Source organism: Canis lupus, chromosome 2, assembly GCF_048164855.1.
Source record: "Canis lupus baileyi chromosome 2, mCanLup2.hap1, whole genome shotgun sequence".
Taxonomy (NCBI): Eukaryota; Metazoa; Chordata; class Mammalia; order Carnivora; family Canidae; genus Canis; species Canis lupus.
This window is the reverse complement of record NC_132839.1, coordinates 54627691-54653367: the sequence shown is the minus strand read 5'-3', so window position 1 is coordinate 54653367 and position 25677 is coordinate 54627691. Positions and strand designations below refer to the sequence as shown.

Sequence of the window (25677 nt, the reverse complement as noted above, 5' to 3'; positions counted from 1 at the left end):
CTTCCATCAATTTCTACACACTTTAAAATTTATATGACTGTGTGCCAAAAGAAAAAGACACTATTTCACTGTATGATCATATAAAAAAGAAACATTTTTAAAGTGAAAAAAAAAATAGGACAAAATCCCCGATCTACCTGTGTTCCCACCCTGAACTGGAGGAGATGCAGGGTCAAAGGGGTTCAGGGAAAATGAGGGAATCCCTTGCCCTCCCATCAGTGCATGAAACTTCCAACCTTAAGGACCACACTCCACTGGGAGATGGGAGTTGGCTCAGCCAGGGTGGCTCTGGCCCGATAGCCCCTGGAAAGAGGAGGCTTGGAATGCCCCAGAACTCAACTCAGAGTATCAGACCAACTTCAAAAAGTAACAGTCCTTTGAGAGGAAGGACCATGATTGTTTCTATTCTTTAGATTTTATTAAAAAAAAAAAAAAAAAGTAAAGTGCATCTTATTAAAAAATATATAAAAGCCAGATAAACTCAGGGTTCCTGTGCTGGGCAGTGTCAACAAACCTTAGACTGGGAGCAGGCAAGGTGTAGGGGATGAACTGGGGGTCGGGTTCAGGGAGGAGACCAGGGCAAACGTGGGGACAGGCGACACACAGGTTCCAGGATGGGCTGCAGGAAGGCAGCCAAGTCACTTCCTGGACTTCGAGGGAAAGGCGTCCATTGTCATAAACGAGATCTCTCCTGGGCTCACGCTGCCCCTCTCACACATGTCCACGGCCTGATACAGGCTGGAAAGGTCCAGCAGGTGAGTCTGAGCCCAAGGCCTGTGAGAGCTGCGGTGGCAACTCAGCCCTCCAGTCCCTGAGGTGATGGGATGATGGCTGTGAGAAGTTGGCCAGCCAACATGGCAGGACCCACGGAGCCCGAGCTGGCCCCTGCTTCTGTGGGCACAAGGGCCAGCCGGCGGCCGGAGGCGGGAGAGGCCAGCCGGCGCGGAACGCCAGCTCTGTCTCAGACCACCACTTTGGGTGAGTCAGCCGGGTCTCAGGCCGCGCAGCAGGGCTGTCGGTGTGCACGGTGTTCTGCGATGTCTCGTTCTCACTGGTTTCACATTTTCAATTGTTTTTTAAACAAAGGCTCAGTTTACAGAGGGAGCACGGTTCTGCCCACGCAGGCAGGCCCCCGTCTTCACCGGGGCCCTTTGGGGCCATGCTCTTGGCTGAAGAGCAGCAGGCTAGCTGGCTCTGTCGCTCCCGAGGGGTGGGCACCACGCCAAGGCTGTGTCCCACGAGACAGAGGTCCAGCTGGCCCCCTCTGAGCACTCATGGCCTCTGAAGCCAGGGTGGCCTCCTCCGGAGGTCTGCTCTCACACCACAGAGTCCCGGATCTCAGAGCCCAGGCGGACCCGGGGCCGGGGGCACACTGGGGACACCTCCACAATGCTGTCCTGGATGCTGAGCGGCCTCTTCTCTGACTCTGTGAAGACGCGGGGCCCCGGGGAGCTCTCAGACAGGGCCTGGTAGCCTCGGTGGTCGAGCGGGGTGCTAGGGGGGCCTACTCCATTAAGCGGCCGGGTCTCAGGTGGCAGAGCCATAGGGCGGGTCTTGGGGTGCACACTGGCACACTCCCCCTGCTTCAGGAAGACTTTCATGCCATCCCGGTGGCGGTAGAGGAAGAATAAAATGAGGAGCACCACAGCAAACACAAAGAGCGTGCACATCACGAGGAACTCAGTCCAGTAGGACTTGTCTGCTCCCCAGCTGGCCTTGCCACCAGCTGGTGCACTCACACGTGACGTGCTAATGATGACAGGCACACCGCCCCTCCGGCCCACTTGGTCGGCCTCCACGTCCTCCACTACCTTTGGGTGGTAACAGGCCACCAGCTGCTGGAAGCCCTCCTCCAAGGACAAGCACTGGAACACCCCCAGTTCCTGCTGGCTGCCGACCAGCAGCAGGTCCCCGGTGGGCAGCACGCGGCAGGAGGCTGAGGTGTTGACTGGGAGGTCATTGTGCAGCCAGAGCCGGGTGGCCAGGTTGGAGAGGAGGGGGCAGACCAAGGTGTTCACCGTGTTGGGCTGGAAGTGGACTTCCTCACATCGCTTATCTAGACAGAAGAGATGCAGGGTCAGGGGGACTAGCATCCACAGTAGCCCCGGGCTCACCCCACCTCTCCCTGGACCATACTTTTTTTTTTTTTTTTTTTTTAAAGATCATTTATTTTTTCATGAGAGAGACAGAGAGAGAGACAGAGACACAGGCAGAGGGAGAAGCAGGCTCCATGCAGGGAGCCCGATGTGGGACTCGATCCCGGGACTCCAGGATCACGACCTGGGCCAAAGGCAGGCACTAACCCTCTGAGCCACCCAGAGATCCCCTGGACCATACTCTTTATACCATGAGGTGCAATTCTGCAGACTCTGGGTCAGGGACCAGGCCACTGCCACCTGCAGGAGCCTTCTAGGCAGACCTGGCCCCTACACCTCTCTCATCTCCACCCTTTCATGGGGCAACTTACCACTTAGTACAGAAGAACGCGGCCCAGGTGAGGAAGTATTGCAGAGAGTCTTAGTGTTAGCCCCCTCAATGTCCTGGATCCATGGCCTAACGACCAAAGAGAGCAAGAGATAGGCCAGGAAACTACCATGAGCCTGCATGGCCCCATCCCCAGTACAGACAGGCCCTTGTGGGGCACAGGGACCATCAGGCCCAAAACAGGAGTAAAAGGCAGGTGGCTTCCCCAGGCAGGTTCCCTACACGTGCAGGGACTGAGCCAGCATCTCCTGTTTACAACATTCATTTCCTATAATAATTCCCTGAAGACAAAAGTGATGTGGACCTTTAGAAGTCTGGAAGGACAGCTGGATCGACATGCATGTCTCTTGTCTTTTACAGCAACGCATGTGCACAGACTTATTTAATGAAACATATTCAAGAATAAAAATAATTCTCAATACACTCAAGGAAACCTAAAAACACTCAACCAAGTACAAACGCTGAAAACACTATGGATGTCACATGCCATCTACCAGCCAGTGATCGTGACAGGTGGCAGTTGGGGCAGATGCTTTCAGCTGTGCATACATGTACTCCTATGTGATTCTTTGAAATACAAATCTGGCACCAGGTCTCCCTGTGCGTGAAGCAAGGATGCTATGAGTGGGAGATGCCATTTTTATTTAAAACAGATATATATATATATATATATATATATTTTTTTTTTTTAAGATTTTATTTATTTATTCATGAGAGAGACAGAGAGAGAGGCAGAGACACAGGCAGAAGGAGAAGCAGGCTCCATGCAGGGAGCCCAAGGTGGGACTCCATTCCAGGTCTCCAGGATCACACCCTGGGCTGAAGGCGGTTCTAAACCACTGAGCCACCGGGGCTGCCCTAATATATATATATATATATTTTTTTTTTCTAATATATATTTTTGATTATTTCACATATCTATAGAAAAACCTGGGAAGGTACATATAAAAAAAAAATCTCACCGCAATTCTCTGATAGGACTCACGATAGTTTTTATTTTGTTTACACACTTCTACTTTTCAAGTTTTCTATACAAACACCTTACAACCCAATTTAGTTCTTCTGAAGCACTTTTTAATGGTTTTTTTATTTTTTGTTTTTATTTTCTAATGGGTTTATTAATGGATTGTTGCACACTACTTATTTCTTTTTTAACATGTTTACATGCCAAGCCACAATTCCCAGCCAGGCTTTTCATGACTGTGACACTTCATACTTTACCAAATGATGTCCCCCAGCTCTACAGATGGGAAGGGCAAATGTAATTTATTGCCCGAAACCAGACCACTTGTGAGAGTCCAAAGGGGAGCTCATCTCTAACCACGCTGACAGTGGATGCATGCGAAACTGCCTGGGGATTCTGCAGAGGGCCCAGGGGAAGTGCTCTGATGCCAAGTGCACTGGGAGGAGGTCTCACCTGGAGGCCGTCTCAGGCTGGTAGAGGCTGATGTGTCTGCATCTGGAACCGCTCCAAGCACAGTACGGATCCCGGGCAAGGACGCAGTCCCCACAGCTCTGATACAGGCCACAGTTGGCTACAGGCACCTGGACTACGCCTGAGTAGGAGGCAGCATACAGCAGCCCCTGTACAGACATAAGGGCATGAGAGGCAGGCATGGGCCACCAGGGCCACCAACCCAGAGCCGCGCGCCAAGGAGCCTTCTCTCATGCTCCCAGGTACCCCACTGTCTGCTGGCTCATGCCATGAGTCTGGACTTTGCCATCTTGCTGGTGCCAGCGAGGAAAAGCTGGCTGGAGCCTGTGCATCAATGACAGAGGGGCAGCCGAGCACACTCCCCTGGGCTTCCTGCCCAGCTCACTCACCCTGTTGGTGTCCAGGAGCAGGTTCTGCACAGGCTGTCCTGGTGAGAAGATCTGGAGCTCCTCAATGATGTGCATTTTGGAGCCCACGCCCACTGCCTTGTGCAGCCAACCATCGCCTGGAACATGGACAGCACTCAGGCCCGTATCGCCAGAGCTAGGCTCCCTGCCCCTCAACCTGTCCCTGCTGTGGGCACTCACCAGTGCCCAGGAAAAGCACATCATAGGTGTGGTGCAGACCAGGCACGCGGTGTACAGCCACACGCTGATAGCGGGCCCGGGGCTGCAGCAGCAGTAGGCGGCTGCGGACCTGCCCATCCATCAGGAAGTGGTCCTTGAGGAAGTTCAGCACACGGTCTGGGAGCTGTAGGGATGAGGTGATCTTCCTCTCCCGGGCACTGTTGGTGATGCACTGCAGGAGAAGGTGGTGGCAGTGGCATGAGACACAGTGCCACTTATGGCAGCAAGCAGAGTGGGAGCCCTGTGGATGCTGCCAGGATAGCTGGCCCCCCTCTCAGAAGCCATGGTGCATCACATGTGAATCTGCAGGGAGCCAATGCACTGATCTGGAGGCCCAAGGGCTAAGCCTGGGTATGGGGCAAAAGAGCACCATCCTCCCACCCTCACCCTCACCCAGGCCTCAAGAAGCATGACCACACTTCCTGCTTGTTTATCATCCTTTTGCCAGTGCTCGAAGGAAGCCCTAGCTGGCCGGTTTCTGAATATAGGGGTCATGAGGGTACCAGCTCAGGGCCCCAGGGGACTGAGCCCCAGGGGCCCTTGACAATAGCAGCTCAGTGACACTCTTCCTTGGCTCTGCTCCCTCCCCTCCCTCTCCTGTTCTTTCATGGTGCTTCCCAGAGTCACCTCCTACATAAACTGCTGACACCCATAGCTCCCATCCCTGGGGGAAGCCCAGCAAGCTGGAAGGAAAGGAGGGCAATTTCCCCATAGCCAGGCCGCTCAGTCACTCAGTAACTAGATAAGGAGCCCACGGCAGAGTCGGAGACAGGCACAAGTGAAGGACAGTTATAGAAATATGCACTAAATGCCCTGATGAGAGCACACCTGCTCACCCCGAGGCAGGGGTTTTGTTTTTTTATAAAGATCTTATTTATGTATTTGAGAGAGAGGAGAAAAGAGATTGAGAATGAGGGGAAGGGGAGGGAGAAGCTGAGCAGGGAACCCAACTTGGGGCTTGATCCCAGGACCCTGAGATCATGACCTGAGCTGAGGGCAGACTGAACCTCCCAGGAGCCCCACCCTGAGGCAGGTTTAAGGCATCCTACCACTCATGGCCATGTCCAACCCAGTAAGACAAACAGGCATGGGTTTGGTCCCTACTTTCAAGATGAGAAAAGAGATGAAGAGAAGCCAGGTGATCCCAGCACCCCCCAGGTGTGGAGAGTAGTCCTTACCGCTCCAGGCCGGGGCATGGGCACTGGGTGGGTCACAGTGTACCACTGCTGGGTCTCACGGTTCACCTCCTTGTAGAGGCCATTGAAGGCCTTTTGCACGTCCTTCATGGTGAAGACGCAGATGGCAGAGCCCTCTGTGCTCCCCCTGTGCCTACAAAGGAGATGCTGGATTAATCCAGGGACCCTGGGGCTCAGGATGAGGCCAAGCTCTTGGGCCCCAGTCCCCATCATTCCCTACCCTCCCATCTCCAGTTAGGTTCTGGGGGCCGTACCACTGGGATGTGAAGACCCCATAGAAGAGGGTGTCCCGCCAGTCCTGGGGGCTGGGGCTCAGCGTGAAGACATCCTGTAGCACGTTGAACGGGAAGCCATCGTCTGGCCGGGAGCACAGCAGCTGTGCCTTAAGGAAGGATGTCCAGCGCTGCTGCAGGACCCGCTCACCACCCTCGTCCCCCTGGGGGAGGCAGAGAGAAGCTGGGCTTAGGCAAGGCCTGGTCGGGAAAGCCCAGAGCTCCCTGCAACCCCTCTGGGGGGCAGCTGACAGACACCAGGAGAGGCAAGCCAAAGCCAGGGCAGACTTCCATTTAAAACCAAGAAGATGCTGAGTGAAGTAAGTCAAAAGGAGAAGGACAAACATTATATGTTCTCAATCATTTGGGGAATATAAATAATAGTGAAAGGGAATATAAGGGAAGGGAGAAGAAATGTGTGGGAAATATCAGAAAGGGAGACAGAACATAAAGACTCCTAACTCTGGGAAACGAACTAGGGGTGAGGGAAGGGGAGGAGGGCGGGGGGTGGGAGTGAATGGGTGACAGGCACTGGGGGTTATTCTGTATGTTGGTAAATTGAACACCAATAAAAAATAAATTAAAAAAAAAAAACAAAAAAAACCCACAAAAGTTAATTTGCAAAAACAAACAAACAAACAAAAAAAAAAAACAAGAAGATGGGACGCCTGGGTGGCTCAGCAGTTGACTGTCTGCCTTTGGCTCAGGTCATGATCCCGGGGTCCTGGGATCAAGTCCTGCATTGGGCTCCCCACAGGGAGCCTGCTTCTTCCTCTGCCAATGTCTCTGCCTCTCTGTGTCTCTCATGAATAAATAAAATCTTTCAAAAAAATTTTAAAAAATTAAAAAACCAAGAATACTTGAAGGTGGTGTCCAGGTCCTATCACCAGGGGACGGGTGAGTAAGAGCACCTTCCTAACTGTGGAATACCCAGAAACGGACAGAGAAGAGTCTGCCTATACGGGGCAAGAGGTCAGGACTCCCCGCAAACAGGGAGCCTAAATACCTGCATTGCAGAGAACTCATTTGTAAATAGTTTTTCAATAATACAAATACATGTATATTTACACATACACAGAAAAAGAAAATGGATTGTCAAGGAACATTCTAGAATATTAACAGTGGTCACCTGCAGTGAGGCACCAGGATGCTGACGCTAACAGTCAACGTTTAGCTGTTGCCTACCACACTACTAAACGCTTTTGGGGAATGGATTTAAGCCACATGACAACTCTGAGGCAGGTCTTATGCCCATTGAACAGATGGGGACACTAAGTGAGAGGGCATGCAACTTGCCCAAGGTCACAGGACTCGTGGAGTCTGAACTGAGGCAGCCTGGCTAGAGTCTCTGCTCTTCGTCGGGATGCTAAGCTGCCTCTTTATCCTAAGCGATTTTTGTGTGTCCTTTTCTGTAGTTTTACATTTTTTTAAAAAAGATTTTATTTATTTATTCATGAGAGAGACACAGAGAGAGGCAGAGACCCAGGCAGAGGGAGAAGCAGGCTCCATGCAGGGAGCCCCATGTGGGACTCGATCCCGGGTCTCCAAGATCAGGCCCCGGGCCGAAGGTGGCGCTAAACCGCTGAGCCAAATGGGCGACCAGAGTTTCACATTTTCTTGAAGAAAAAATGTCAGAGCTATTTTAATTTAAAAGGAGAGAGAGAGAAAAGCAGTCAGCCAAGCTGTTCCTCCTGGAGGACAGAAGAGGCCTCCTGGTGTTTCCCAATCCTGGCCTCGGGGAGCCTCCGGGGTCTCTGGGGTGGACCATCCCCCTCACCTTGCAGATGCGGGCGATACGGGACACGATGGTGTTCTCAAAGAATTCAAACTCCTGGCCAGTCTCACTGAAGAAGAAGTAGATCTTATCATCATCCCCCTGCAAGCTGTTCAGGCTCTCGGGAATGTAGGCCGAGGCCACGAATGCTGGGTCTGTGGGACCAACAGGGAGGGCTAAGTCAGCCTGGGAATCCGAGACAGGCAGGAAACTGTTCCTGGCCCCAGCTGGCCCTGCAGCCCTGCAGGGAGAGCATGGCCTGCCCTGGGCTCAGGGGACTGCCCACTGGGTACATGGGGAGGACTTCACCTTGGAGCCAGTTGAGGGAGCTCTCGGTCTTAGTGGGGCGGAGGCTTTGGCTCCGGGAGATGGCCGGGTCATTCCCTTGGAAGCTGCTGACTGTTCCAGTGTAGAGCTCACCGTCTGCCAAGAGAACATTCCCATGGGAATGGCCCCTCAGCACGGCCCCTGGTCGCCCAGAGTGACCCCAGGCTGCCTAGCTCGCTTGAGGTAGACAGGGAAGGGAGGGAGAACCAGGAGAAGCCAAACCCAAGGGCAGCCAAGGGTCACTCTGTGCCCCCCCTCCCCCAGGAATCAGTATGGCATGCACTCACCACCTGCCCACCCTCAATTGAGCCACTCTGCTCTCAACACTCACCAACCACCAGGGCCGTGGACTTGAAATTGGGGTCAAAGGGACAACGGCCCTTGCCATCTTCCAGGAGGATGTTCCCTACTTCATCCTGTGCTAGAGTGAAGTTCGCCACACTCTGCAGGAGAGCAGATGGAAGAGCTCAGGGGTGTGCTAGAGGATGCACAGGCAAGGAGGGGAGGGAGGGAGGCATGCCAGAAAAGGCTGTTGGGGGGTGAGGTGGGCGAGGGGGGCAGGCCATCTTCCTCATCTCTGTACCCAGGGCATGGTGCCAGCACCGTAGGGCAGTGACCCTCTGGTGGGCATTCTTAGCCCCAGTGGCCACAGAAGAGACGTTGACAGGACTCAGAAGGGGCAGCAACATGGTCCAAACCATGGTGTGTCTGACTCCAAAACTGGCACTCCAACTCAATGCCTCAAAATACCATCCGCTGCTAAGGTGCGTGTAACACAGAAATGCAGGAGCAAGTGTGTGTGAGGAGGGGAGCATGCAGTGGGTTGTGGGACTGAGGGCCGGGGAGAGCTCAAGAAAGCAAGAGGGTAGGAGTCCTGGGTTGGCCACAACCTCTGTACCTGGAGTTCTCAGGCACCCCTCCTTTCACCCCCCGCCTGCCAACCTGGTCACCAAATCTGGGGCCAGGCCTCAGGGTTCTCAGACCCACTGCTCCCTGGAAGCTTTGCCCCGGGCCCTGCCCTTGACTAGGGACTCGTGCTAAAGAACAGCTCCTAGGCCAGCCACAGGCGGGCGTGGGCAAAGGGGAACACTTACGATGTAGGTGCACACAGGGCTGAAGGCTGCTGTCCCGCAGGTGAACAGGTGGCTGCTGTTAAGTGGAAGGAGGATCTTGATATAGTTCTGGCAGTCACGCTGGGGAAGGAGGGAGGAGGATGTCAGGCCCAAGCACGCCACCAGAGGGCAGGGCCAAGCCCGGGCTCTCTGGGGTTCCTCAAATCCCAGTGCAAATGGGAATTCAGCAGCATCTTGTCCCTGGGCAGAGCAGACGGAGGACCACGGAGCATGTGTGCTGGAGGGGGTGCCTGGGGGCTCCGCTAGTTCTGTGTCTCATAAACATAGTGATTGTTCCCCGAGACCTTTCCCCTCTTAGCTGCTGAGGCCCCAAACTCACTTCTCACACACCCCCATTTCCTGTCATCCTGAGTCTGACCATTTCTCTCCCTCCCTTACTGGCACCAGCCTGGTCTGGTCCCCCACTGGGCTCCCTCCCTCTGTCCCTGCCCCACAGAGGCCATGCTCCACCATGCAGCCAGAGCAGCCCCTTTAAAATCATGCCAGCCAATACTATTCCCCTGCCGCGCCCCCCACAGTTTCCCAAACACCTCACTCAGGGTAAGTCCACTCCTGCCCTGTCTCCAGGCAGCCCACCGCCCACCTCCTAGCAGCCTCTAGTACTGATGCAAATGCCACTTTCTTAGTGAAACACACTGAGGTGTGGCCTGACTACCTGTTACAGTGGCTGAGTTCTGCCTGTTGCTCTTTCTTCTTTTGTGTAATTGTTTTGCCAGGGTCGAGAAGTACTTGGGCACAGCGAGCGTGCTTCATACACATTTGTGGATGAAAAGGAGTCAGGGGCAGTCAGGACTTGAACCTGTGTCTGAGCCCAAATCTGGTGCTCTTTTGCCTTCCCCTCCTGCTGCGTGCAGGACAAGAAGTATCCGGGAATAACAGGGAGGCCTCCAGGAGATCCCTGGGCTGGACCAGACCTCACACGCAATTGTCTGGCCAAAACCACAGCAGGATCTGCCAGACCTGTGCCATCACTCCATCTGCAGAGGGATGCCTGCTCACCACTCGGGCCGGAAGCCGACTTTATTCAGTTCTGATTAGGTGCCCTATACATGTTACCTCGCTGAGTCCTCAGCAGGTCCTGTGAGACAGGCATCATTATCCCCATTTTACAGGTAGGGACACTAGGGCTTGGAGAGGCCAATCTACTTGTTCTGGGTCACAGAGATAGTAAGTATAGGACCAAACCCAGGTGTGGCCATCGCTGAAGCCTATGCCCTGTTTCCCACCGCTGACTCTATACTGGGTCCCGCACACCACACTCTGCCCCTCCTTCAGCCCGGTGGCCTCCAGGTGCCAGCTCACCTGTGGGTCCTTGCCCTTGAAGCTGCACTGCTGTTTCCTCTCCGCATCTGCGCTCCACAGCAGCTGGAGAACGAGAAGGGGAGGGCATGGGTGAGAACGAAGGCTGTGCCTGGCCCTGCCTCTCCTGTTTGCCTCATCTTCACACCCAGAAGGTCAGTCTTTCTGTCCACTGGCCCCTCTGCCATCCCCTGCCCAGCCTGGCCAGCCCTGGGAATCATCTCACCTCCTGGTATTCCCCGCCAGGCAGGAAACTGGTGCTGCTGTTGAGAGCAAAGAGGGCCTCCCGGGCACCCACGTACAGAGTCTTGCCATCCCTGCTCAGCAGAAGGGCCGTGTAGTTGGAGACATTTTCTGCTTCGAATCTGAGGAATGGTCGCTCTTTGGAGCCTGGGGAGAAGATGGATGTTACCTGAGGTCCACACCTCCCACAAGAAATCTATTACACCAACCTCGAGGATGGGCCAATCTGAGGGTAAGCGAGCAAGGCAGCGCATGGCAAAGAGCTGGGGATGGGGGGATCAGGTTGAAAGGGGAACAGCATTCCGGACTCTCAAACATTATGAGAAGAGCAAATGTGCAAAGATGAATGTAAAAGAACATTTATCATAGCGCCATTCATATTAGTGAAAACTGGAAACAAACTAAGGGTCCAACCATCAGGGACTAGATGAAAAGAGAGCATTAACACTCCACTCAATGGGATATTATGCAGCTGGTAAAAATGATGTTATCTTAGAAACACCAAAAAAACAAACACAATTAAACAAGAAAGGCATGGCCAATATGAAACAAACTAAAATGTAAAGTGATGGGTTTTGAGGATGTAACAAAATAAAAGGAAGGGCATTAGATCCAACGAGAACCTGTAAGCACAGCCCCACCCACCCTGGTCCTGCAGTGCATGATTTATGATGGCAGAGGAAAGCAAACATGGGGCAGTGATCTTTACCTCTCAGTACCAGCTCACAGCACTCATGGAAGACTCATGGTTATAAAACAGTAATGTAAACTGTTACCAACTTTGACCTCAGGAACTTGAATGTACAACAGAGAGACCCTGTGATGCTGGGTACACCAGGGTTGTTTAGGAAAAAATGGAGTCTCTATCTTGTTGGGACGGTGAAGAGGGCCACAAGATATTGTCAATGGTTAATGGAACAAGAAACTGTGGTTTAAGTATAGAAAAAAATTTTTTGTTTATTCTTTTTGGGAACATTTACCCCCAACATGGGGCTTGAACTCATGATCCTGAGATCAACAGTCACGTGTTCTTCCAGCTGAACCAGTCAGGTGCCCCTCAGTATAATATTTTAAATTACAGAGGCAGGGGGAATCCCTGGGTGGCTCAGCGGTTTAGCACCTGCCTTCGGCCCAAGATCCTGGAGTCCCAGGATCAGTCCCACATCAGGCTCCCTGCATGGAGCCTGCTTCTCCCTCTGCCTGTGTCTCTGCCTCTCTCTCTCTCTCTGTCTCTCATGAATAAATAAATAAAATCTTTAAAAGAAAAAATTACAGAGGCAACCCAGAAAAATGTTTGGAGGAGGTAAGGAAGGGTGATGGAAGGGATGGAAAGCCTTATTTTTCTCAGCAGCAAAAAAGTAAGTCAGATAAGCCAAGAAATAGTGGGGCAAGCATTTTACTTAACCATATGGAGGAAACCACTGTATTAACGAAAAGCCTGACTGATTAAAAGATGTCCCTTCTTGGAGGAGCTGGGGCTGGGGATGACAGGGGCATTGGTTACTTTTCGTAGTAAGTACTTCCACACTTACAAGCGAATTATGTGCATGTATCCTGGATAAAAACTTTACCTTTCATCGTTATAATAAAAGAAGATTCTAATTATCTACCACCAAGTAAAGATGAAGGTTATAAAACAATATGTCTAGTTAGATCTTATTTTTTGTGGGAAAAGTATAAAAAGAAGAAAAAATAAAAGAAAAAAAAAGTAAGGAAAGAAAAAAAAATCCAGGAGGATGACTCACAAAATGCTGAAAACTGGTAACCTTGGTGGGAGTATAATTTCTTTTCCCTTTTTACTTATCATGTTTGGATTCTGTAATAAGCAGGTTACTCTTATGTAATACAAAAGAAATGGAAGGAAAAAAGAAAGAAAGAAACACACGTACCTGTCCAACCAGGGAACCGTACCGTTTGTGCTTTGAGTGACTAATGGGTTTGAAGAAAATTATTTTAAAAATTCTAAGTAGCTGATAAGAAAAGGAAAACAAGCAGAAATGAGCCACCCTGCCCGGCCTCAGGTATCTCCAATCTGACCAATAGGTTATGACCACGCAAACAGACACAGTCTCATGAAGCTGAGGAGGCAGAAAGAGCAACATGCCAACAAAGCAGTTGTGAAGGCAGCTTCATGTGCTTTTACGTGGTGAGTGTTTTTACATACCCTCAGCCTGGTTCCACCAAGGACGAGAAAACAAAGAAAAGAACAGAACATAGTGAAAAATAAACACTAAAATCAGGAGCAAAGAAAAAAAAAATCTGAAGAAAACATCTAAACCAGAAAGGGCATCATCACATACGCAGGTCACAAGAGATCTTCACACAGCTACTGGAGATGGGTGGTGTGGTCAATGCTGAGCCTCCCAGGGGCCGAGGAGAAAAGGGAAATGAAGTTACCTGATTCTCACTGTCAGAGAGGAGGAACACATGCCAGCCTTTCTGGAGAAGCTAAGCTTTCCACCTAGCCACTAATGCTGAAGGAAGCCCTCAGGTGGGACGTCCTAGCCAAGCTGCTGGGACATGGGATGGATAACATCCCACCAGCAAACAGGATGACAGAGCTCCCAAGGCTGCTCCTCACAATGTCTCCCAATGAGGGAAGGTGATGACGTAAGGTAACCAGTGCAGGACTCAGTGCGGGAATGTGTGTGCCTCTGCAGCTGGGTGTTTTGTCGTACTCTAGAAGCAAAGCTGGAATTGGGGCGGCACTGGGTATTCATGGGCAAGGTCCTGCCTCACATCTGGTCTGCTACTGAAATTCTAGAGCAGCAGCTAGGGTCCGGAGAGGTCAAGGCGTCTCTCTGAACTATTAAGTTCAGAACTGCACAAGACTACCTAGGGCTTTTGCCCCCAGTTCCCAGCTCCTCACCATTCATCAGCACTCTACATACTGGGAAGCTCAAAAAAGTTACTAGTACTAAACCCTCACTTCTCCCAACCACGAAATTTCCAAACACAACAGGGCCCAATTGTGTTGCTTGCACTGTGTGCTGATGACCTTTTGGAACAAGCAGTCTGACCTTGTTGTGTTCCCCCCTAAAGAGACCCTTCCCATTGGCCAGTCCAGGTCCACGCCCTGGGAGGGTGTGGGCTACACGCTGCACATATGCAGACATTAACCCTTGTGTGCCCATGACAGCCCTACAAGGTAAGTACCACTGTGATCCCCAGGTTACCAAGGAAGAAGCCCAGCTTTAAAGAGACCAGACCACTGACACAGCCCCACGGCACATAAGCAGCTGTGGCAGAAGATGGGCTCAAGAGGTCTCCTTCCCAAAGAACCCACAGTCTGTCAACCACAGGATGCAGCAAAGTCACCTGAAAGGCCTGCCTTAGAGGCCTGCTGCCACTGCCCTGGGATGGCCTGACAACGGGCAATTCTATGAGCTCCCAGGCAATTCCAAAGTGGGAGGCCCAGGGACCACCCTCTGAAAAGCACCATGTCGGTCCCTCTGGAGGGCAGTGCAAACTCCAGCTCACTGACCTTTGGCTTCTCATACATACCGCAGGGATAATGAGCAAAATATGACTCCCAGCAGCCTTACAAGGAGGGAGTCTGTGAGACGAGGGCAAACGTCTTCCACATCCCCTTTGTGGTTTTCTGAAAGCCAAGGGCTGGGTCAAATATGCCAACATTTATCTGCCCACACAGGAGGGGCATCTTCCCAGGGTGGGTCCTGGAAGTCTAGGCTGGAGGCTGCACTTAGGATCCATCCAGATATAGAAATGCCGAAGGTCAAAGATAAGTTGCCATCCAGGTGGCAGCTTGGCCCTGCTCGGGCCTGGGAGGGAGTGGCAATCTGCCAAAGGTCACGTAGACAGAGCACAGCCAGGTTGGAAGGACAGCTGGGGCGCCAGCTGCTAGAGAACCTGCTCCACCGCACCTCCCCCAGTCATACTGGAAGTATGGTCAAGGAAATAGCAACGGGACAGAAGTGGACGGGGGCCCCCATACACCATGCATTCCCTCATAGGGATTCTCCTCCTTCATCCCTCTGCCCTAAACCTCTCAGACCAGAGCCATGGAATCCTGAACACCCTGCTCCCCCATGATCCCCCACGTCTTGGGGACCCCACCAGGGCGAGTCAGTGGGGCTGGCTTCCCAACTGGGAGTCTTGACCAGTATGGGCTCAGGAGTAAGAGACTCAGGTTCAAACACTGCCCCTGCCACTGACCAGCTGTTTGCCACCAGGACAAGCCACTTAACATCTTGGAGCCTCACTTTCCTTATCTGTAAAATGGGGATAATAGCACCTTTCCTCATAGGGTTGTTATGAAAAGAAATTAGATTATGTATATAAATAACAACGTACATAATAACCCATATTTACTGAGAGCTTTACTCAGAACAACTTTGCACACGTTAGCCGAGTGTTGGCATGGTGTCTGGCACACGATCAACACTCGAGTGGATCAAAAACAAAATCCAAAAGCCCTGCAGGAAAATCCAGCCCAGCGAGGGCTGCCAGAGGAGCAGGGCTGTTTGGAAGGGCTGGGCCTCTCTCATCCTCAGGGTTAAAAAAACCTCACACAGGGGTGATTCCTAATCTCAGTCTACACCTGGTCACACGGAGGTCTCACAGCCACAGGGAATCAGCTCTGGAGCTGGACAGGTGTCAGGTGTGCTGTGTGCATGAGCTGGACCCTGCTCAGTGGTGTTTTGAGCGCTGTTCCTGCCTCGGTGCCTGGGGTCACCTCCAGAGTTGATGTGCAGACGTCTGTGTGGGCCCTGCCTAAGCTTGCCAGGGTGTGTGTGTGTGTGTGTGTGTGTGTGTGTGTGTGTGTCTCTGCACACCCTACCACCAGGCTTGTCCATGCTTGTGTGTTTGCTCCAGGCTGCTTTTCGTGTAGAGGTGACTGGGAGGGGGTGTTTGTACACTCCATTCCCTGTGAGCATTAGCACACCTCAGGGGCAGTCTTAGCTTCTAGGCTTCTCTCTATGTGGCCCGAGAGTGTGTCGTGAGCTCTCCTGGGCGGCCCATGCTGCTCAGACGTCCTCCACATCCTCTACCCAGCGGGTTAGTCCAGTAGGGAGAACACTAGTCTGCCTGAGGCCGTGGCCAGTTTTCCCAGGAGGATGAAACCTCTCTTTCCACCTTCCAGGGCAGGCCTGAGGGGGTGGCCTCTGGGGGCTCCAGGAAGGCAGGGTAGGGGCTGGCCTAGGGCTGCCTCCTTGGAGAGGGCACATCAGAGCTCCCTGTGGGGCCCCACACCCCCTCCCTTGGGGCTGGGGGCTCTCCGCAGGAAATGATGTGGGAACAGCTCAGCCCCCAGCCTCACCTAGAGTTTCTTCTCTTCCCTGTGACTAAGCCGGAAGCTTGGAGCTCTCTGGGGTGAGTCGGGAACAGGGCTCAGTGGGGTCCGCACCCAGCCAAGGCAGCGAGCCGCAGCAGGGCTGTGACTCAGAGCACCGCCCCACCTTCTCTCCACCGTGGCTCCTGGCACCGCAGCTGACACGGGCCTGGCCCTGACGTCCTGCCTCCACAGACAACACCCGCTTCGGGGGAGGGGGTTAAGAGCCAGGAAGGTGCTCCCACAGAGTCCTCAGGAAGGGGTAGTAGTAGGTCCCTAAGAGGCTCTGCACGAGCATCTCTTCCCCAGGGCGTCATACTGGACTCTTGCACCCGGTTGTATCTGCAGGCACACCCCCCAGGGCAGAAGTGCTTACTCAGCAGCAAACTAGGGCACGGCAGCCGCCCTGGATGCACATCCTCTAGGCCGCCCAAGTGCTCCACAGACCAGCCTGCCGCCCCGGAAGCGGCAGGCCAAACTATAATCACCAGGTCACCACCAGGGCAGAGTCCCCAAGCAGGGAAGGGTTATTCTAAGCAGGAGAAGAGGGACTGTGGGTCAAAAGTCTTCCCTGCGCTGAGGGAAGCAAGACAGAAGTAAAGAGCCAAGGGAACCCAGCCCAGAAGCATCCCCTGTTCCTGGGGTAGGCACACTCTGGAAAGCCCGGTTCCCAAAACGCCGCCGCTATGACTTCCAGTGACTAGGCCCAGAGCTCCTGCCAGGATCACCAGGTAGCCCTAGCCCCTCAAAGACAACTCCTCACCTGGTACCCATCTGGCCAAAAGGGCCCTGACCTAGGACGGGTCTTGAGCTGCTATTACCTCAGGAGCTTGACCTCCACCTGGACAAAGGGTGACTCCTCCAGCCCTCTGCTGCAGGCCTGGCTATTCCCTAACAACCCCTCTCTCTGGTCTGCCCAAGGGTCCACCTTCCTCCTCTCACACATCTCCTGTTTTCTGAAGAAACTAGTACCATCAGGCATGGACAACCTTGACTTCCCACTGCCTCCCTATCTCCTCAAAGGCCAAGGCCCGTGTCATCAATCTCTGCCTCTCAGAAAACAGGTCTTTCCTTCAACATTCATCCTAGAAATCTGTGTGCCTCCCTTCTTCCCTTTGCAGCCAAACCCCTGAAGAGAAGAGCCACCTGGAGCTGTCTCCATTCCTCAAACTCCTACTCACCCCTTGACTGGGAGTCAGGCCTCAACCAGCTCCATGCTCACCAGGGCATCACCTGGCTGCCAAACTTCAGACACTGAGGGGCATGGCCTCTGCAGCACCTGGCCTTGTGCAGGTCCCCTGTCCCCAGGTGTGTGGGCCACAGTGGCCTAAAGGGTCATTTCACGTCTCCCTGTGACTCCTTCTGGGCCTCTATCCCTCCAAGAGCTAACCTACCAGAGCACCTAACTACGTATTTTAAATGGATGAATGCACATAATCGTAGCAAGGTTGTTGTGACACATAGGTCTTCCCCCCTGAGGTTTTCAGGGGAGAATTACAAGTGCTGTGACTTGCCTGCAATCAGTCAGTTAGGAAGAATGGTGGAGCCAGGATTTGAACCTGCACTGGCAGCTCTGGCGTCTGTGTCATTAAGCTAACTTCTGACTCTCCAGGGTTCGCTCTTTCATATTGTTCCGTGGGGTCTGCCTCGGCCTCGAGATCACACACCCACACCCATCACTTCAATAATCCAGACACTGGCAGCCCCCAAATCTTGTCAGGCAGTGGCAGATCTTCCTTTAACACGCCAGACCCCACTGAGTGGGTGGGAGATCTGCTTCGGCCACCGCCTACCACCGCCCCCTTTGGCTTGGGCTCTTGTGTCTTGTCACCCACTGGAAACCTGGATGAGTTCTTTACCCGCCTCTCTCTCACTTCACAGACATCCAATCCATAATCAAATCCTGCCTATTCTCCCTCAACACTTGCTGAATCTATTCCGCTCATGATCTTTGCCACCAAGGTCCTGTACCAGGCCACCATCCTTTCCCCTCTGGGATCCTGCCACAGCCTCCCAACGGCTCCCACAGCCTCCCATAGCCCAGCCTCTGTGTTGTAGCCAGAGGGCTGCCTGGGGATGGTCATGGCCCTGTATAACTCTCAGCTGTGTCCTCACTGTCTAAGCCCCTAACTGACCAGCCCTTTCCATGTCTCCCTCCCCTACCACAACTGAGTGACACCAGGCTGCAACTCAAGATCCTATTTCTCTCTCAAATTGACTCAGGCAGTCCTGTCTACGGCCATACCACCCTGAACGTGCCCGATCTCGTCTGACTCAGGCAGTCCTGCTGCCTAGAACTCCCTTCCTCCTCACAAACTGCTACTCATCCTTTGAGACTCAGCTGAGTTTCACCTCCTCCAGGATGTCCTCCTGAATCCCCGGCTGGCCGAGGGCCCCTTCCTTCTCTGTGCCCATCATTTCCCCTTCACGCCTCTCATGGTGCACTGGCCATATGGCTTGCTGATGGGCTTTCTGTGCCTGTCTCCTCCAGCAAGTTGAGAGATCCTTGAGGGATCAGGATGCTCTCATGCACATTTGTATTATCTGGGCCAGGTAAGGTTCAAGGAGTTGCTCAATAAACATTTAACTGAATGACCAAATGCTAAGTTCCAATGCAGGGGTACTTGGGTCCAGAGGAGTGGGTCCTAGATTCAAAGAGGGCAGCCTAGAGGTCCCAAAGCCTGTCGCTCACAAGAGTGTATCTGAGAAGTACTGCCCCTACTCGGCCCCCTCTCCAGAGCATTGACCACTCTGTCCTGCCAGCTCAGCACCCAGGCAGAAGCGTGACAGCCGACAGAACAGGAGAGGGCCACGTGTGACTGACTTTTATCACTGACCAGCTGTGCCACCCTAAACAGAGACCTGCCATCTCTGGGAGGGAGCCCTCACAGGACTGCTGGAGAGAGCAGATAAATGCCACATGGAGAAGTGTCAAGTCCTGCTCCCAGATTAGGGAGCCACCAACCATCAGGACCAACCCTACCCACACAGCCCTCCTCATCCTACCACCTCCCTTCCTCCCCACCCTCACTCTAAGCGAACTCCCTGCAGTTACCTCAGAAGCCCACTTGTGCAGAAAACAGGGGGCACTGGCAGGTGGGGTACAGCTGCCTGGGGGGAGGAGTCGCTCTGAAGAGGCAGCTATGGCTCAGCCCCAGATGCGTGCTAAGTGGAATGGGGGCCTGGCCTTACCAGACCTTCAGAAAAGCTGGAAAGTTGGATTTTTATTTTAAATTTCCTGAGTTTTAAAATATGAGCAACAAATTAAAACTTCCTAAAACAGCTGGAGGCCAAAGAAAACCTATTTCCGGGCTGGCTTTGGCCTGCTGCCCTCGAGGGTGCAAACCTGTATCTGAGACATTTGCTCCCAGTCTCCGATGCCTGACATTACCGGCCACATCTGCTAAGGGGACCAAATTTCCAACTGTGGCCACACCATCAGGGGCCTCCACCGGATCCCTCATTACCCCCCAGAAAGTGACCTCAATAGGTCTGTTTACTAGATGGACAAATATAACCTATCAATTGTTCAAGGGCTGAACTGGGCCATTTTGCTGCTTTCCTGCATTTCAAAGGACACAGCTGTTTCTAACGCAGAAACTGTGGTTCTTGAGTCAGAGAGTGCAGCCCAATGCTTGACCCCAAGCCTCTCTAGCCACATGACCCTGACAGTGTGAGTTAGCTTCTCCACGCCTTGGTCCCCTCAGATGTAGGGGACAAAATGGTGCCACCTTCAGGACCCGGCACACGGTGGGTGCTCCATCCTTGGTGGCTTTCTTTCCTGTTTCTGTTAGCACCTCTCTCTGAGGATGAACAAGGGGAGGTCAAGAAGGAGAGGAATTCGCTTTGGCTCCTGGTTAGTAGGAATTATGACAAAATAACAGGTTTCTTCTAACTACTGTACCCACTGAAGCCCCCTCACCACAGGCCCCCCACCTCTCTGAACCCTACGAATGGTCAAGATCAGCTTTCCAGAGGACCCATAAGTGCAAACCAGAGAGCTCCCATGAAGAACATGTCAGATCTCAGGGAGGCAGAGCCACAGGTCACCTCTCTGAACTCCAGCTGTCTTATCTATAAAACGGGGATAACTTCACCCACCGTGTAGGGGAAGACAAGACAACTAAAAGCCTGGTGCCCACCATAGCTCTATACCCATTGCTTTATTTTTTTTTTAAAGATTTTATTTATTTATTCATGATAGACATAGAGGGAGAGAGAGGCAGAGACACAGGCAGAGGGAGAAGCAGGCTCCACGCAGGGAGCCTGATGTGGGACTTGATCCCGGAACTCCAGGATCGCGCCCTGGGCCAAAGGCAGGCACTAAACTGCTGAGCCACCCAGGGATTCCCTATACCCATTACTTTACTTCCTACCTTCCTCTTGGCACTAAACACTGCAACACAAACGTGAGGATGCCAGTTGTGCCACCTAAGAGCTGAAGGTGGTCCTGCCCCATACTAGAGATGCTCACACAGGAGGGCAGCTATAAAAGGACCAGGGAGACTGCACAGGGCTAGACACAGAGAAACGTCTTGCCTGCAGCCTTGAGAATGGCAGGAGATGAAGTGGAGCCTTTACAGGATCTCGGGCATCTGTCCCAAGATGGCTAGCTCCATGTGAGCCACTCTCCATCCTGGACAGAGGCAAGCCAGGCTGGGAGGACAGAATGCAGGGAGGAGGGGTAGGGAAGGCGGGGCAGGGCAGGGAGAAGCTGCTCTTCCCCCTCAGCCCCGGGGAGTGGGGTGGGGGGCATGAGAGGCCTCTTCCCCCATCCTGAGCATCCATGGCAGTAGGTAGGGATGGGTGGGCCACAGCCTCTAATGAAGGCAAGAGTCCAGCCTTTTCTGCATGCTCTGGCCCTGGTGTCTCCCTTGTAAGGAAGTGTATCCAGATTGCCCCAAAACTTGTGCAAACTTGGAGTTTTGCAGATCTGACATTTCAACACAGGCTGAATGTGGGTTATGCACAGGGCAGAGTGGAACCAGCAAGGGGCAGGGTGGAGGGAGAGGTGCAGTTCAGCCTCAGGCAGAGGAGATTCTTGGGCCAAAGGAGAACTTCAAAGAGCTAAATCAGGAGCACTTGAAAAGTGTATTACATTCAGCAAGACTCCTGCAGGTGACAACCCCCCATTAGCCCTCAGGCAACTTGCTTTTTTCTTCTACCCCAGAGCAGAGGGTGGGACCTGCACCATTCTATTCCCTGACGTGGTGGTCTTGGCACCTAGCAGAAGGCCTGGATACAGCAGGCACTCAGTGTCAACCAAATTGATGCAAATAAGCTCACCAAGAGAGACAGGCAGGGAATTTCCACCATGGAGAACAGAGAACAGAGGCCGCTACCTTTTACTGGGGATGGAGCACGTGCCAGGCACTGTGCCAAACACTTGCCATACATGATTTCATGTGATCCTCTCCAAGCCCTGGGAGATGGGTCCTGCCATTATTCCGGGCTTGCCCCAGGTGGTAGAGGCAAGCTAGTCTTCAAAGCCCAGCTATTAGCACCCATAGTTACAGTTCTTTCCACTTGGCTCTGAAGGGCCCTGAAGATGCCAGGCCCCAGGACACAGCTGAAGCCCTGTCAAGGAGGGAGGCCTGTAACCAGCCAGCAAGACATGCAAGCGGCCTGCACTGGGGGCTTCTCCAGGCAGCCATGACCCTGGCTGTCCATCCAGGGTCAGAGGACAAGCAGCTGATCTGTGTCAATGCCCAGCTCCCGGGCTCAATAGGATTTTGTTGACTGTAGTTTACAAGGCCTATGGATTTACTTCCAATCTGGTTTAGAAACACTGTGTCCAGATCTTTCCAGACAGGCACTTCTGGGGCAGGGGGAAATTAATAACTCCTTTTAATTGCCCAAATAAGGGAACTCAATAAGATTTTCATGAGGAGCAGGCTTGCTTTGTTTCTTTCCACTCGGCCAAGCTAGGAGGCACTGGCCTTGCAGCTTGCACACCGAGGGCCATTATTTCCACTCGGCATCTCTCCCCTTTTGGGCCTTCGGTCCTGGAACTTCAGACTGCACTTTCCAATGCAAGAGAACCAAAATTCCATACACTTCTTTAAAGCATTCCTTCCACAGAGACAAGTAACTTCCCTGTAAGGCCTCTTGCTGGTCCAGCTGGCCCTGGAGTCCCTAGTCCCCTTCCCCTGTCAGCCACTGAATGAGACCACAAATGGGGGCTCCCCTCCCCATGGTCCCAGGAATCTGCTGCAGATTCATGAAGTAATGAGGCTTCCATAGGAAGGACCCCACACATAAACTGGATGCTCCACTTCTAGAGATTTTGTTTCAAACCACAGACATAACTCACTGTCCCTAGGTATCCAGGCCCTTGGGGAGCTTGAGTAGGAGGGAATTCAGCAGAGGATAGGTAGCAGAAAGGGGGGTGCGGTCTCTTCCTCTATGCCTCTCTCCCTGTTCTGTGAGGGAGGGGCCATGGCCCTGGTGCCCAGAGTCCCCATGGTCACCTCGGGCCTACCCAGGATAGGCATACTGCCAGGAACATCTAACAAGCCCCCAAGGATGAAGCAGGAAACTGCCTGTGGCCACCCTCAGAAAGTGAACCTCTTAGTCACAAGGGCATTCCCCTCTGGGGCTTCCAGTATCAAGGGCCAGGAGGAAGTCTAGGGAGGCCAGCATTCTGGGGTGTGGTGCATATCAGTAAAGCATGGATGTGTGCTCACAAGTTCAGGTGGTGGGTGCTGCTCACCTTCCAGGGCTTTGGGGGGACAAGAAAAAGGGACTCCCTCTGGGCCAACCCAGTCTCAAAAATACAGCAAAGGGGCTTCTCTAGGAGCTACAGCTTTGAGAGCAGAGTATCAACTTTGTTTCTAGGCCCTTTGAAGCTCTCAAGGGGGCACCTCTGTGCATTGTATCTCTGCCAGTCCCAACAGGTGAACTTGTGGCTCAGTGGACACAAGACCTGCTGGCCCTGTGAGCTGGCCCAGGGTCATAAGTGGAGACCATGAGAGCATCTGATTTAGCATTGTACTTACCTTCCTTCTTCCCAGAGCCAAGAGGGTCTAAGGACAAAGGGAGTTGTGGCCACAACTGAGAAAATAGCAAGGCAGTAGGCCTAAGTCTGGATACACTTGTTTATCCTCAGACAATGAGATGGAGCACCCATGGGACTGTGGTCAAACCAACACACCAGCACCACCCCCACCCCAGGCAGTACCCTGGCTCTGTGCAGGATGTGCAAGAATGAAGCCTGTGCTTAACACATAACAACGATGGCAGCTAACACTTATTGAGCGGTTTCTATGTACCAAGCCCTGTCCTAAGGACTTTTCAAACACAGACTGATTTAATCCTCACAACCTTGTGGTATATGCTATTATTATACCATTTTAAAGATGAGGAAACCAAGGGCTAGGAAGGTTAAGTAGCTTGCTCAAGGTCACATGGTTACTACTAAGTGGTGGAATCAGGATTTGAACCCAGGCTATCTTCTGTGCACGGTCTTTGCAATACTTCAGACCCGGTTATTCAGGGCCACAAGGACCCTGAGTTCAGCTTCGTGCTGATTCTGCTACCCTCTCTTTTCTTACACAGAATGTCTTCAGGGGTGAGGATGTACTAAAGAGAAGGAAGTCTGGTACACTTTTAATCTGTAGCCTCTAATTTGTATGTCTTTTAGGGACGCCTGGATGGCTCAGCGGTTGAGCGTCTGCTTTCGGCTCAGGTCCTGATCCTGGAATCCGGGGAGCCTGCTTCTCCCTCTGCCTGCGTCTCTGCCTGCCTCTCTGTGTTTCTCATGAACAAATAAATAAAATCTTTAAGAAAAAAGAATAGTAATTTACACATCTTTTATTCTAATTCTCACAGTGTGACAACTAACAAAGTAAAGGGCTTGGAGAAACACCTACTGAGCCCCTATAAAGTTTGTGCCCACAGAACTCATCTAGTTTCATGAAATCTCCAAGATAGCCTTGCAATGTACCTACGATTGTGCCCATTTTGCAGATGAGCAAACTGAGACACAGGGAGAAGGGCATTAGTTGCCCAGCAGAAGAAATGGGCTTGGAATCCAGGTCCCTCTGATTTCAAAGAGGAGCTGGAGAAGCAACAAGATGTAAAGAGATAGGGAGAGGGGAGAGCCAGTGGCCACAGGAGCAGGCAAGAGCACCAGGTGAGAGACCTCGCCAATGAGGAGGGTGCTGCCAGGAGACGACTCTCCCAGGCCCTAGGAGTCTCAGAGCCGGCCCCACCCCCGGGGGGATCGCACTGTGTTCGGGCCGGCCCTGCGCCCGTAGGCCAGGGTGAAGGGCTGGGGGGGACGATGGGACTCCTGTCCTGCTGTGGCTCGGGAGTCCTGCTGCGACTTGCTGTAACACCAGAACCCCGGTGTTTATGGGACGGCAAGCACGGCCCCCTCCACCCCAGACGCCCTCGGGGCGGCACCGCGGCTGGCTCTGGTCAGCATCAAAGACCAGCAGATGGGCAGGCGGACCAGCGGGCAGCCAGCGCCGGGGGGTGGGGCGCCACCGCCGAAAAGGACGCCCTGCTGAGGGGCGAGCGCGGACCCCAGGGCGGGCGGAAGACCCCCTCCGCGCCCACCAACGAAGGGAAGAAAGGGGCCCGCGGCCCCACAGCTGCCCTCCCTTCTCTCTCCCTCTCCGCAGCGCTGAGACGAGGAGGGGTGCTCACGGACCCCCGAGCCTCCGACAGGCCCCCTCCCGCCTCGCTCCTTTGTCACGTCCGCCTCCCCTCCCCCCGGCCCCCGAGCCCAGCACGCGCCCCCGCGGGGTCGCCCCAGCGCTCACCCAGCGGCAGGCTGATCCGAGGGACGAGTGCCGGAGTCGGCGGCGGCAGCGGCAGCAGCAGCACGAGGAGCAGCAGCAGGAGCAGCGGCGGCGGCCGGGGCGGCAGCGCACCCCGCGGGGCGGGCGGGCGGCTCCCCCGGCCCATCGCGGCGCTCGGGACAGCGGGGAGCGGCGGCGTCCTCCCGGCTCCGGCTCAGGTGGCTCGACTCGCTTCACGGCCGCAGCCCCGCCCGCGGACCTGGGGAGGCGGGGCGGGGGCGGAGCTGCGGTCACGTGACGGCCAGGTCGGCGAGCGCGGAGCCCCGGCCCGAGGAGGAAGTCGGCGGCGCGCCCCGCCCCTCCCCCCGCGCTCGGGGAGCCGGAGGCCAGAGGGGCCCCGCGAGCGGTCGCCGCCGAGGCCGCGGGGAGCTGGCCCGCCTCCTTCGCTCCCGCCGCCCCCCCGCGACCCCCTGAGCGCGGGGTTGGGAAAACGTGTGGGTCTGACTCCCTGGGCGCGGGCGCCTCCCGAGGGTTCCGGCCTCGGTCTCCATCCACGCCCCCGCCCCCGCCCCCGCCCCGGCTGGTGCCCCGGGCACCCGCTCGCCCGTGACCAAATGAATCGTCCGAGCCCGGACTGACGACCAGGCTAGTTGCTTCTGCGTCAACCCACCTTGGGTCTTGGCGGGGCGTTCACTACGGGGTCATCCACGTCTAGAATTCTGTCCGGACGAAACCGAACCATGGGTGGGGGGTGGGGAGCGGGGCAAGTTTAGCTTAAGTGGGATAACTGCTTGTACTGTGCTGCAGAGGACGTCTGACTTCCACAGCCTGCAGGTTGCCCGTCGGGG

General features: G+C 53.8%; 1 protein-coding gene across 1 annotated transcript; it reads right to left on the bottom strand.

Moving 5' to 3' along the window:
- Positions 1–396: 396 nt before the first annotated feature.
- On the bottom strand, positions 397–25061 carry SEMA4B (semaphorin 4B). Its single transcript, XM_072800000.1, has 14 exons — positions 24851–25061; positions 10773–10936; positions 10550–10612; positions 9209–9307; positions 8446–8557; positions 8097–8210; positions 7791–7942; positions 5996–6177; positions 5724–5874; positions 4507–4717; positions 4309–4424; positions 3902–4068; positions 2468–2553; positions 397–2056 (listed from the first exon to the last, which is right to left on the bottom strand). Exons 1-14 carry the CDS (start codon positions 24993–24995, stop codon positions 1317–1319), a joined length of 2502 nt encoding a protein of 833 aa, XP_072656101.1. The 5' UTR covers positions 24996–25061; the 3' UTR covers positions 397–1316.
- Between the last annotated feature and the right edge of the window lie 616 nt (positions 25062–25677).